The 14,284-nt window shown below is 38.7% G+C and overlaps 1 protein-coding gene across 1 annotated transcript in view; it reads left to right on the top strand.

Moving 5' to 3' along the window:
* Positions 1 to 14,284, top strand: part of MBOAT2 (membrane bound O-acyltransferase domain containing 2) — a gene marked incomplete at its 5' end in the record, with an annotated part of 73,559 nt that overhangs the window by 27,771 nt on the left and 31,504 nt on the right. The window contains one exon of the mRNA XM_010079489.1: positions 12,449 to 12,544. Coding sequence (XP_010077791.1) covers positions 12,449 to 12,544 — 96 coding nt within the window. The remainder of the gene's footprint in view (positions 1 to 12,448; positions 12,545 to 14,284) is intronic.

The following is a 14,284-nucleotide window of genomic DNA, read 5'->3' as shown; positions in this document are numbered from 1 at the left end:
CATTACTCTGGGCTGTGACTATATAGATACCTGTGGATTTTGGTGGACAGTATGAAATTCTGTTTGCTTAAAAGATGCAGTCCACTTCCCCTCACGTTCTCAAATCACTAACTGTCATAAACCTCTAACATGTTAAACTAAAAGCATGTAGAACAGGGCATGCACATTTCACTGAAACTTTTCTTAAAGGAAGCTTAACTGCAGAGACACACTGCCAGGCATCACAGTAATGAATAATCAGTGTGCACTCTGTGCTTGTGTTACAGATTAGTTTGTCTTGACTGTTGTAATATATGTGATTTTTCAAAGTCTTGACATTCCTGGCAAGTGCAGCGTAGGAGCTTCTGGATGCATGCTAAATTTCTGGCTGACTGGCAATCACGCTATTTTTAGGCTGGAAGGGTTACAGCATGGAGTTTAACATGCTTAGAATGAAATGAAAAGTTTTCTTGTATCTGAAGATTAGTGATTTTAATTAACTTGAACACAATTTATGCATTGTGTCAGACACTTTTCTAATGAAACCTGTTTTGGAGGCTAGACAAGTTTAGTGTTAAGTGTTCCTATAATAGTGACCATAAAGCAGTTCACTGAATCGTAATTTTTAATGCACTTACTCACAGAATGCTCTTCTGAAATAGGTGTTTCTATTCATGTTTTATAGATGGGGCAGTCAGAGGGATTGGAATAGTTCCATAACTTTGGCTTCTTAATATGAAAATTCTGGGGATTTACACGATGGGAGTCTGAATGCCTGAAGAACAACTGTATAAACAGGAACACTTGCATTTGTGGATCTCTGTTTAAGTCATGCACTTGTAATTGTGCAGGGAGTCTGTGACGGGTCTCCCAGGCTGCTGGAGCTCACTTCTCTTCCTTGGTCATTCTGCCTGTCCGTGCTGGCTGTTGAGCGGTGTTGTGGTGAACTGTCACACGTACAGTGGGACCTTTGCCACTGTAATAATAGTAATTGCTGCTATTTGTATTAACATGTATTTCTTACTGTGAACAAATAGATGCAACCTATTTCATGTAAATTGCCTTTTGATTGTTGCTCTAAGTTTAACAAACTTGATTCTAAGTGAGAGTATTTGGCTTTTAACAGCCTAAATACAGAGGTTTTCACTGCGTACTGTCCAGAATTATGATTAAAAAGAAATTTCAACATATTTCCTAATTCAGACTAGTAGCAGTCATGAAAAATACAAATCAGGACAAACTCTCTTCTCAGTCTCTTTTGTAGTTCAGGTTTAAAATTCATAAATGTCTCTTTAGAATTCTCTTGTGACTTTTGTGTTACCTGTAGATAAAAGAATTTAAGTAATGAAAATTTTCATAAAGGAAGCTTTGAGCTAGCAAAATGATGGCAGATACTTCCTTGTATGTAACTTGTAGCCTGCAGGCAGTCCTGCTAGCAGCAAAAATTTTTATTCATCGATAAGTCAGTTGATTTGCTTGGACACCCTGTTTATGGTGAGAAAAATAACTGGTCTTAGCTCACATACAGAATGGCTCACTGTGTTTGGTCATATGCACACTTGTACAAAACAGAATAAACCAGTAGTATGAGGAAATTTCTAGATACTCAGTGAGTATGAAAAGTGTTTTAATGCTGGGAGAAATAAATTGATGAAGTAAGATTGATTTTTAGTTATTTCCTTGAGAATTTTAAGTTACTTTTCTCAATTATATAAATTCAATGAACTGAAAGTTGAGGTCTGTAGTGAGTTGTAGGAAATATAGGAGAGAGAATAATTCTGGCAGGTGATAGAATACTTTGAGGAGTGATAGGCAAATGTCAGTAATATGGGTGTACATATAGGTGAATAATTAATGATTTTGATTTCATATCTCAAAATAATAATAGATGGACAACCTGACATTCCTTATCCTTCTTAGCATTGACATGAAAAACATTTATGCAGAAATGTAGCCTCTTCCACTAGCATATATTGTGATTAAATCTACCCAAAAGTTTCTGCTAGTTGACTTTATACAATATGTTGTGAGACAGGTCATATGATACTTTTGGCTGGAATAAACTGAGCAATTTGGTCTGTTTTGTTGTGGGGTTTTTTTTTAGATAATTGTGAGATAATTTGCTTTAGAGGGAGAAGTCTGAAGGGCATTAGAAGTTCATGAGCACAAGTGATTTTCTACATCATTATTTTTTTTTATTACATAGCAGAGGGCAAGCAGTTCAGCAGCTAGCGTAGGCTGAAAATGCAGCGGAGTTCAAATGTATGTGGAGACAGGATCAAGACAGTGTCCAAGTAAAATGAAACTAAAAAAAGATATCCTTTATATATTGCATATATTTATCATTATATTAATATACACTCTGAGAATACAGTTACTTCCTAACCTAGAAATCATAAATGGAGCTTTGAAAAATTATTGTTTGCCTGGGATTAACGTGTGACACTTCCGTGAGTGATTGTGCCATGACTTGGACTGTCACTGAGTTTCTCTTTTTGGTTTCCCATTGTTAACTGGAAGAAGAAAAAGTGTTCTAAGAATAAATGCAAGGCTTTTTTCATATTTGATTCCGGGTATACTTGCATGCAACAGTGTACAGGTACCGATTCTTCTCAAGCATCAAGCTGAAGTGTTTCCTTGTGATTGTATGGTAGGACTACTGCATGCCACAAATAACCATTATGTGTAGAGCTCCATTTGCTGAGTGTTGGTTTCTTGCCATGCCATTTCTATTGCACATCACTCTTTGTGGGGTATCTCAAAGTTATCCCTGGAAATAGTCAATAGTATTCCTGTTATGTGGGAGAAAATAAGTCTGTATGAAAATAGAAGTTGCCGTCCTATATTCGGGAGTAACCTGTGTCAGGCTTCACCATGGAGCAAAGAAAATGGAGCTACCGACAGGTTTTCTTCAGGCTGGGAACAGGAGACAGCTGACAATCTCTACATGTGATTCTGCAGGAGCATATGACAAATACTGTGACAGTGGGTGATGCATCATGTGAATGTTGTATACATTGCTATGCATTCATTAAAGGATGTAGAAGGCATGAAATTGTTGTGTGATTGTGATGCTTTAACTTAGCTTGAGGGGAGGAGGGAGAGAAAATTGGACAGAAATGAAACAAATAATTGGAAGGGACAGGTCTTTCCAGGTTAAAGGAATGTTAAACATTGGAGCAAAGCAAGCATTTCATTTAAGCTATATATAAAGTAAATCAGATTTTTTTTTCAGAAAAGCTTTTATTCCAAATGATGTGCCGCTTGAGATGTGCGTCCAATTGCAAGATGATGTAAGTAGCTTGGGAAGGAATAGGGCTGCAGCTTTGGTGCAGGTCAGACCAGCTGTGGGCTTGCAGTTGACCCAGTGGCCAGTTTAAATCAAAGAGCTGTTGAAGTCCTTCCTGAAGGCAGAGCAAGAAATAGGGTGGAAAATGGAGTACCACCATTTCCTATGATAAGTACCTCTGTGAAAGAGGGCATTTTGTTTTGAGAAATGGTTTCAAAGGAAATGCAGCTGTCTTCCAGATGTGTTAGGTTGTTAACACAAACTCCTGGCTTTCCTTTGATATTGGAATCATTCAGATATTCCAGTTCTGTAACTGAATTTTATTCCCACAGCCTTTCACTTTGCATACTCCACCTTGCAGGGATTCAGGTTGTTTATTAATCTGCTGGCTGCCCCGTGTACTGATTCTGGCTGCACAACCACCCTCTCAGCAAATCACATCCCGTATGTTTCCCAGCTGCTGCCATCCTTAACAACATGCAGAAAATGCCTGCTGGCTGGCTGAACACAAATTCCAGCTGGCATCACCTCGTGACTGAGCAAAACTCCCCCCTCTCTCCCGGTGGTGTTGCAGCCACGCTGTTTCTCTGTCTCAGGTGTGTCTCCAGGCAAGGATGTGGGGGTCATGGCAGAGCTTGGGGGGCTGAAACAGCTGGAACTCTGTCCTGCTTTGCAGCCAGGATGGAGCAACAGCTGTAGCATGTGGGGATGTGCATGGGGCACGACGGGGGTGTATAGCTAGAGCACAGTGATGAGTGGGTGAATGAAAATAACGGCTCACTCTTATCTTTATCCAGAATGATACTTGCCAAGTACCGAGTTGATGGCAGTAATGGGTTTAATGATTGACCTCACCATGGTTTTGCCAGCAGAGAGCTTGTTCTGTTTTACTGGCTGTGAGTTCTTGTGTGAGCTTTATGGTCCACTGAAACAAAGTGATTTAGTCTCGCAAAATATTTTGTATTTAGCAGTTCTAGTTTACAGTGCTAAATCATTATGGCTAGTAGGGCTGTACTTGAATATAGTACTTTCAGTAGTCCTATTGTTGTCAATATTCTATAATAATATCTTTATTTCCTTAAAAATATTCTACAGAAGTTGTGTTGCTGCCTAGCTCCTAAAAGGAGACCATGTGCTGGCTATGTGCTCTATGGGTTTCAGCTGGTTTGCGAAAGTAAAGATAGTGGGCATGGTTCTGATGGTTGAAAGAAGGTTACTTACGTATCACATGGGAGAAAGAGGAAGGATAAAATCACTTGCATGTTGTGATGCTGAAACATTGTATGGCTAGGCAAATATATAAAAATGCATAGAAAAGTGGATAAACATGAAAATTCACAGCAGTGGAACTTAGCAGATATTTTATTTCTGAGTTGTGAGTACTCATCTTTGTCAGAAGATGTGTCAAGAATCTCCTTCCTTCATCTGGGCTTTGTAAGGCAGATTCCAGCATCAGGGAGTTCTGCCTTTTCTTATTTTGTCTAGTGAAGCATTTAGGCTTTCTTCTTTGAGTGTGTTTTTAAGTGCTATGTACTGTTGCCAACTTTTTAAAATATAAAGGTCAGATCTGGTGCCCTTATCTACATTGTTTACTGTTATACTTTCAAGCGATTGCAGAAATAGGGGTTGATGTGACACACTATGGTTTTTTAGGTGAGAGAGAACTTAGATGACCTCTCACGTCTCATCTCAGTTTAACATTAAGCTTTCAGACAGGGTCAACTTCAGCTCTCAGCTTTGAGTCTGATAAGGGATAAAATCAATGTTTCTATTCCCACCCTTCCTGGTTCCATGTTCCTTTGGAGACTTAAAGGAAGTATGAAGCGCACGTGTTTCTTCCATCCGAGGGAAGAAATTAAAGCACCCTCCCCCCTTCCTCGCCCTTTAGTTGTAAATGATGTTTCTCCCTTGTACAAGAGCCTGAGGCTGATCTTCTTGTCCTTGAGATGTTCCAGATTTGGAGGGAGGGAGGGGAGCAGTTGGAAAGTGAGAGAATGTAAACCTAGGGAGCGTGTGGAAAATGCCAAGTTATTAGTTGGCATTTTGACAAGAATATCTGTGTTGTATTTGTCATATATTAACATTGCATATGGAATATGGCCTGTGGCTATGGATGGAATGATTATTTAATTTAGCTTGGTTCAAGATTTACTTTACCAAGCCATTATGTAGCAGAATATCAGAGAATATTGGGCAAGTGATAATATCTACAGCGAATCTGTAGTAAACAAAACTAGCAAAGCCATTCCAAATAGTTCTGGGTGCAGTGGAACTAATGAAGCCTCATGTCCCATAGCTTTGTGTCTTGGTTGTATGCAGGAAATCAGTGGGCCTGGATAGCTTTTTCCTCTACCGGCTGAGAAGAGCCTGATGTAGATGCCAGCCAGGCCGGCGGTGTGGCCCTGATGCGTGGCCAGCCCACGCTGACCAGCTGAGCAGCGCACTGGGCTGCAGCAGCAGCCAGGCCAGGCAAGGGGCGAGAAAGGCCACATGCAGCTGTTGTGCTGTTGTGCTGTATGTTGTGTAGGACTGTTGTTGCATCTAAATGTTGGAGAATTCTGTCCACTTGTTAAATGTGCTTTAAAATGGCTATCAGACCCAGAAATCTTAAACTGAGGGTTGAAGAGGGATGGGATGGGGTAGCTGGATTGCTTGATACCAAAGTGTGACGGTATGAATGCTTCCTTCTCTGGAAATGGGCTCAGAGGCACTCTGGTTTTGTCTTTTTTTTTGGGTTGGCTTTTTTTTTCCAATGTGTTTTGTATCTCTGCATGAAGGGATCAGAAGGCTTCTAACTGGCTCGGAGGGATTAATATTGCTCACATTTTAGAGCGGTGTCTTGAAATACAGAGAGGATCGGGACTCAGTTATGGCCACACATTCTCTGTTACTTGCTTATGTCATAAAACTGATCCGTGTTCTAAGTAATACCACAGATATATGTCAATAATGCATCCACAGTTTGAACAGGAATTATGTAAATAGAAATCTTGTGGTGTAATAACAGCAGGTTGGGGCAGGCTAGCTTACCTTGTGATTCTTAGACAGCCAAAACTAAGCTAATGCTAATCAGTATTTTTATTGGCTTTTGACTGATGATTACAGAATTAGATAGATGTTTAGCTTTGGCACTTTGGACCTTTTTGCTTGACGTATGTTTTTTCCTCCTGAAGTTTTGCAAACAAATATTGTATGTTCTAACTCCATAGAGTTGAATTTCTCCATGTGAACAATGAAAACTAGTTATGCTCATTAGAAATAAAACAATTACTATAGCTATATTTTGATAAGAATTCAGTTCTGACCCTAAAGAGAATAATTTATTTTTTTAGGTTTTTATGTTGCCACAAGCAATAGGAAAAACAAACAAACCTAGGCAGCAGCTTTCAGCACAGAACATGAGAAAACTTGGAGGCTATTCTGTCACTTTCTCTAAAAATCAAAGCAATATAATGTTACGTGGTGGTCAAGGCCGCCTTTTGAAACATCATTGCACATTTTAAAAAAAAGTATTATTTCCTAATCTAATGGAAGGAGTGGGTCTTGACTGGATGTTTAGCCTTTATTTCAAGGCTAAATCCATAGTATGTGTTGACTAGCTGGTGAAAAAGTGCCCTGTATTGATTGTTTTATTTAACTTTCTTCCAGCAAAATAGCATACTGTGCTGTTGTCTTTCTACTGCATGGGAAGAGTGTAAAATAACAGAAACTGTTATGACATCTAGGTGTCCTGCTCCGGCAGGGGGATTGGACTAGATGATCTTTCGAGGTCCCTTCCAATCTCTAACATTCTGTGATTCTGTGATTCTGTGATCTTCCGAAGCGTGCCTTTGTCAAGGTCACAATTCTATTTTTGCTGCATTTTGTGCAAACAGAGATAGGTAGAGTAGGTACTTGACCAAATATTTTATAACTAAGATGCTGAGTCCCCTGAAAGTGTAAAATCAAACAAAAATGGAACTCCCACCCTTGATTCTGCAAATACAATATGCTAATGTATGCTGTGGTTAGCCTGGGCCTGCCTGCAGCCCGGCTTGCCTGTCAGCACATAAAGCTCTAGAATTAACCCTTGTATGTTCTTGCTCTTAGCCAACAACCCAGAATTTCTGAGGGACACAGGTAGAAGCTGGGTCTTCTACTGTTAAACCACAGAATAGAAAGCTGTGTAAGTTTTATATAAGCAAGTTCTGCTGGCTTATTCTGCGCTGTCAAATTTGTATGTAGTTATGCTGAAAATGTAGAAATTAACAGATGTTTCTCAGGTGTATTTGGAGCAACAGAGGATGGTAAGAGATGAGGGGGTGCTTTGGAGCAACAAGCTGATAGAGGAGTAGTATGCTGAGGGTTATTAAATGCGTAGATGCCATGTTTGAATCCAGGTCTCTAAGGTGCTGATGGTTTGAGTCTGGGAGAGCACTGAGAAGTAGCTTCTGTACTTTTTCTGCTCATCTGCATTCCTGGGCACCCATGTTTCAGCTGCTGCTTTTGGGAGGACACAGTCCTGGATCCTGGGCTAGACGGAGATTTTGCCTGAGCTAGTACTGTTCATGTGGGGTCTTCATGTCCTTCTCTGTTATAGGTGATGTGGTGGGCAGGATAGTAGGTGTATCATGTGGAATGAATTTATAAGGCAACACAGGGGAAAAAAAGGCTTTGCCTGTAGGAAAAAAAAAAATCAGCAGTTGAGACAAAATCAGATCAGTTTGCACTGAAGTAGATGGGCAGCGCTGGTGTGAATGTTCTGTTGGCTCTTCTAAACTTGTGTGGATGATAAAAGAAAAAGGGGTAGTACAGGGATGAGACTGAGATTTTCCACACTAGCAGAAATTATGCTTCAGATGTCTATTTAATGTAGCTACTCCTGTGTACTCCAGAAAATGTGTATCAAATTCCATCAAGATGTTCAGAAATTGAAAGAAAGTTCATGTAATGTGAAAGAACTGAAGCTTGTGTATCTGCCTGTGTGTATATGATTACATACAGATAAAAGGAAGCTTTTTGGCTATATATATGCAGGTAAAAAACCCTAACATTTATATTGATTAATGTTACTTGACAAAAAATGACTGGACAAGAAATAGTGATACAGGGCAGTGTATTTGGGGTGGTTTTTTTTTTTTCCTAGTTATTCTTTTGCTTTTTTGTTTTTTAAATAGAATTAAACAGAAATTTTCTTGATGACCACCTTCTGTAGGGTGGAGAAGCTGTTTACTTAGTATTTTCTATACATTGTAATATATATGTGTATAGTATAAGTTATATTTAATATAGAATATGTTAGAATATACTTAAAAAAACCGAGTCATTTACTTGGTGTATTTATTTTTAAAGGAATGATATAATTTTATTGATATAACAGATTAAATACTATTTTTAGTGCTCTGAGAGGTTCAAAATAGTAAGGAATTAAAACATAATATGGCAGACTTGTACGAGAAAAGCCTTACTGTATAATGGGCTATCCAGTATTGTTTGTTTAAAAGATATATTTTTTTAAACTTTCAATCAGAAGTTAGACATATCAGACAATCTGTTCTGCTTTCTGCTACTTCATTACTGCAGTATCTTCCAGATATGTCTGACGTGGTTGCATCTGTTGATAGATAAGGTAAGGTCATTTTGACAAAGATCCTGTGAATTAGTCTGAAACATATTCTAAATGAATGTCTTTGTCTTTTTATTATATATAGTACAATATTCATTACAGGTCAGTTTGCCTTAAAGCTATTTGTAATAATAACAGTATTATGACTTGCCTTGGGTAAAACTGTTGCATTCATGTACATCCTGTAATTAACTTTGTGGTAGTTGGGTAAAACTTCATGTCGTTGAGCTCTGCAGAATGTTATTCAGTTTTCTGATGTAAGGGGTGTTTTTGGTGAATAAGTCTTTGAAGAGGGTAGGAAACATTCAATAAGAGTACTTGAGAAAGTTTTCAAAGGACTTTCAGATCAGTTTTGAATTTTTTAAAGTAAAGGTGGATTTGAACAAGAGTTAAGATGGTCAGCAAGTTGCACCACAAACTTGCAGGAGAAACAACAGGAATGATGCAAGCTATCGTAAACCTTTAAAGTCTCCCTTAGGTAGAAGGTATTGCTGTACTTTCCCTGGTTAAATGACATTTCTTGTCAATAACGGATGTGATGTGTCACGGCTAATGTGCAGAGATGCACTTGGAAGGTGAAAAGCATTGGATGGGTTCCAAGCTCTTGTGTTTTCCTCATCAGTTAAAAACCTGAAGTCTCCTAAGCTGTGTGTAACTTGGAGCTGGTGGCTGACATAGTTGGAAGATGGTTAAAATCCATAGTTGTGCTTGGTGAAAGCAACATAGCAGCAGGTTTAACTGCTCTGTGGGAAGACCTGCTCCAACAGATCCATGTTTTTCCTGTTCTGAGGACTCCAGAGCTGGATGCAGCACTCCAGGTGGGGTCTCACCTGAGTGGAGTAGAGGGGGAGAGTCACCTCCCTTGACCTGCTGCTAATGCTTCTCTTGATGCAGCCCAGGACACGGTTGGCTTTCTGGGCTGCAAGCACACGTTGCCAGGTCATGTTAAACTTCACATCAACCGACACCCCCAAGTCCTTCTCCTCAGAGGTGCTCTCTTTCCATTCTCCACCCAGCCTGTATTTGTGCTTGGGATTGCCTCGACCCACATGCAGGACCTTGCACTTGGCCTTCTTAAATTTCATGAGGTTTGCATTGGCCCACCTCTCAAGCCTGTCAGGCTCCCTCTGGATGGCATCCCTTCCCTCCATTGTGTCCACCACACCACACAGCTTGGTGTCATCAGCAGACTTGCTGAGGGTGCACTCAATCCCACTGTCCATGTCTCTGACAAAGATATTAAACAACACTGGTCCCAGTACCAACCCCTGCGGAACACCACTTGTCACCGGTCTCCACTTGACCACAACTCTTTGGGTGCAGCTGTCTAGCCAAGTCCTTATCCAGCGAGTGGTCCTTCCAGCGAATCCATGCCTCTCCAATTTAGAGACAAGGATGCCATGTGGGACAGTGTCGAATGCTTTGCGCAAGTCCAGGTAGATGATGTCAGTTGCTCATCACTTTTATGACATAAACTGTATGAGGTAGAAACTGGTGTCTGTTTTCTTCCATCTGAGGGTGTGTACCTAATCTGCTAATGTATTGTGTTTCTTGTCCTAACAAAGTATGTGTTGCTGCTGTGCATAGCATTTTAAGTTCTGAAATCTGTAGTTCGTGTCACTTTTGTAATCCTGTTTATTCTAAACATATTTCAATATACTGTGAATAGACTGTTGTTAATAAGTACATGATCTTGTCACTGGGGGTAGAATGAGATTCTCTGAAAGAAAACGAAAATATTTAATTTTTTTTTTTTCCTTTTTAGTTTGGTATTTATGGGTGGGTATGTAGCTATCTCTACACATAAGTTACTTTCAATCCTGGGTTATTTAGTATATAAATCAAGTGGCTTGCAAAGCTGAAAATCGTACTGAATTTTTAGTGAGTGGAAGAGCTGTGATTGATCTCAGCATGGGCAAACTAAACCCACATACTCGTCATTTGTGTGAAACATGCATGATATTTTTTTTTGGGGGGGGGGGGAAGTAATTTTTCCTAAAGTATCTAAGGAAAATTATAATTCCAAACTTTTTAAAAAGGGTTCTACATTATATCATATTCCTGATATCTGCAGTCCACTGCATACTACTTAATTGTGTTAAACTGTTTTTCTTGATGAAATAATTTGGTGTAGTTATGAGACAATGATTGTGTAATTTTGTTGGATTCTTATTATTATTCTTATATCTTAACACTTTTGTACCAATTAACTGCCCAATATAATGTTGTTTCTGGATTATTAATATTCCTGAAAACCAAAAATAAACTATTGCTAAAACAAGCACCCTAAACCTTATTTTTTATTTAAAGTAACAAGTGTGGTTTAATGTAGCTACTGATATATAAAGTAAACTAATTTGAAAGTTGGATGTTTAAAATATTAAATGGTTTATATTTAGCACAATTCTTAATTAAAGCTTTACCTGCAAGTGTTTTGTGTGGTAAAAATAGGTATCACTTTCAGACTGAAGACTAATTGCTGAGACTTCAGAATTTATTATGTTAACTTTTTTTTTGCAAAAATGTTTGTTTAGGAAAGAAAGGAAAAGCATGTTCCGAGCTCTTCCTTTAGTGTCTCTCACTATTTCACCTAAATTCAGTCCTAATAGCAATTTTCCATTTGGTGTATTAATATTTTCATTGTAACTTAATTTTGAATGTATAGTGTCATCTGCTGCAGGGGTTGCACATTAGTCTTGTGAACATTGAACAAATGCTGGATTTCATTACCACAAAAGTTTCCTGTGTTGAAACATTCAGGACTGTAACCTTCATACATAAAGTCTTAAAGGATTAGTTAAGTTCCTGCTGGTGTTCCCCATCCTTTTGACAGCAAAGGATATCTGACAGATTTTGAGGTGTATGGGCAAATCAGTTCTCACTAGCATTCTGTTGTACTTCTTAAAAAGGTGTGGGGGGGGAAATCCCAACCCTGGCCTGAAAAAATTGTATGTGTAATTAAATTTATAATGCTTCTATAAGGTGTTTCTTATCTGTGTTTTTCTTACATTTGCTGAGGATCAGCTCTAACGTGAGTCATAAAGGTATCCCGTTCCTTTTTCTCTCAGTTGTGTTTTAATGGGTGTATTTGAAAATTAATTGCCTTTTCCAGTTCCTTTGAAAACAGCAACAGTGGGAATTGTGGTGCTGAATTTTTAATGTACAGAAATACATTCAATGGAAATTATGTTTGATGTATAATTTGCCAAATTTCTATACTCTGTCTTCGAACTAAAACAAAGCTTAACAGTAATTTCCTTTTCATAGAACTTCTAGTTTTTATAGTGGCGCTTGCAACTATAAATTCTATGCTCTAGGTGAATAAATATTTTGACTAATGATAACAGAATTTGTTAGTTAGTACTGCACATTTAAAAAAAAGTCTATATGCTTGCATAAAATAAATATTACCAAAAAAACCCCGTCAGAATGAAGGTGTAATTGCACACTCCAGTTATGTAATATTCCTTAGAAATAATTGGAGACTAAACTCTGCTTAAAAGGTAGTTTATTTACTGGAGACATGTTTATGGTTTTTAATTGAAAAGCTTTTTTTTTTTCCATTTTCCTTCCAGGTATTGCTTTGTTTTTGCTTTGGGATACCTCACTGTGTGCCAAATCACTAGAGTCTATATCTTTGATTATGGACAGTATTCTGCTGATTTTTCTGGGTAAGGAGAAAAATAATCTTTCCATCTTGTCCTCCAAAGTGGTACTATATCTGTTATTGGTTTTTTCCAAGTTAAGTGTGTTGACCTTTTAAACTTCGTGAGAAAGCTGGGCATGTGTGTGTGTTTATTGGCACACATACAAATATATATATGTACCTATGCTTTAATCATGCAAACTGAGAATTTTGGGAACAGTTGTGTTTGTTAGAACCACAAATGCATTGTCTGCTGACTCCTGTTCTTGTCTAAAGGGCATAAAGGATTTGGTGGCTGTGGGATTTTTTTGCTTTTTCCCCTAAAATCTCTGTTACCACCCATGACAACATGATGAAACTTGAATTGCATCTGACATACTTGCATGCCTGCCATGGCCTGATACCACTTTGTGAAAATAATCTGTATTTAGCTTTTAGCCTTTTTTTTTTTTTTTTTTTTGGTTTTATATATAGATCTTCCAGAAGGAGAAAGCTAAGGAAAGAGGCACCTGGATGGTGGAGCCTTTAGAAATAAAGTTTTGTCTATGGTGTTCTTAACTTAAACCTGTATTTGACTTGAGCTGCATAGGAGCAAAACAGAATTAAATAGGCAAAGTAAAAGCAAATGGTACTAGTGATTCTTTGTATTGCAGACACAGAAGTGAAGCACAATGTTTCCTATAAATAAGTTTGCTTATGGTGCTTTTGTTGATTTAAAGGATAATATATATTTTAGAAAAAAGTTATGGGCAGTTGTTTGTTAGTCTGAGAAAAATGCATTAAATACTTTTCAGGGGTACTATGGATAGCAGTGGTCTTTGTAGTTTAGTACTACCTGTGTTGTGTAGCAGAGTTGTGCTTGTTAGCCTTGTTGCTTCTCAGTCTTGTTTGGTAACGGGCATATAGTCCTGTAGTCTGAGGTCAAGAACTTTTATGGCTAAGTTAATATTTTCTGTTATTTTAAGCTGGGTCTTACCTTTTCAAACATCTTTCTACCTTTATGGGTACAGCCAAGTGTCTGCCTTCAAGCCGGATACCCAAGCTCCGACTGTAGTCAGTGGAGATCTCATTGATGGAGACAGTAGAGCCTGGGGGGCATTTCAGCTGACCCGTCCCAACCTTAGTGTTAACCGGGTCACTTGCCAGGTGCCCCTGACTGTATTGACTAGACCTCTACGGGCTCTATGAGAGCTTGCAACATACACACGCATAAAGACATTTTAAAACTAGGTTTACCGATGTTGAATTAAATTTCAGCATTATAAACTGAACTGCGTTCCAAGGCTGCCCCTTCCAGTTCACTGTAGGGCCAAAGAGTGCAACTTGACAATGATCAGAGCTCTGACCTGCCTCTGGAAACAATAGAATTCTACTTGTTTGTTGCTGCTCTCAAGCTATTAATAGAGCTTGACCACACCATTGCTGAAATGTGACTGTACTGCTTTCAGATAGCAGCTGTCTGTGTGGCTCTGTTGGTTTGGTGTTAGCTCAGAGATTTCTGATAGGTCTAAACACGTCCAAAGGTTTATGAGATCTGGGCTCTGGACAGACCTGGATCTAACTCTCTGGTTGTTATGTTCGAGCTGCCTGATTTAAACCATCTTTTTATTCACTGGTTTGGATGCTTGATGTATGCACGTCACATGAAATCTCTGGTATATACTGTATCTGTTCCCTTGAGGCCTGAGACAGAGGTTACTTCCAAAACAGGAGGAGAAAGAAAATGAACCAAAGGGGGTTGTTTTCTGTCAATTTTCTCTAGTTC

Source organism: Pterocles gutturalis, unplaced genomic scaffold (assembly GCF_000699245.1).
Source record: "Pterocles gutturalis isolate BGI_N339 unplaced genomic scaffold, ASM69924v1 scaffold6559, whole genome shotgun sequence".
Classification (NCBI taxonomy): domain Eukaryota; kingdom Metazoa; phylum Chordata; class Aves; order Pterocliformes; family Pteroclidae; genus Pterocles; species Pterocles gutturalis.
This window is presented reverse-complemented; position numbering and strand designations above follow the sequence as displayed.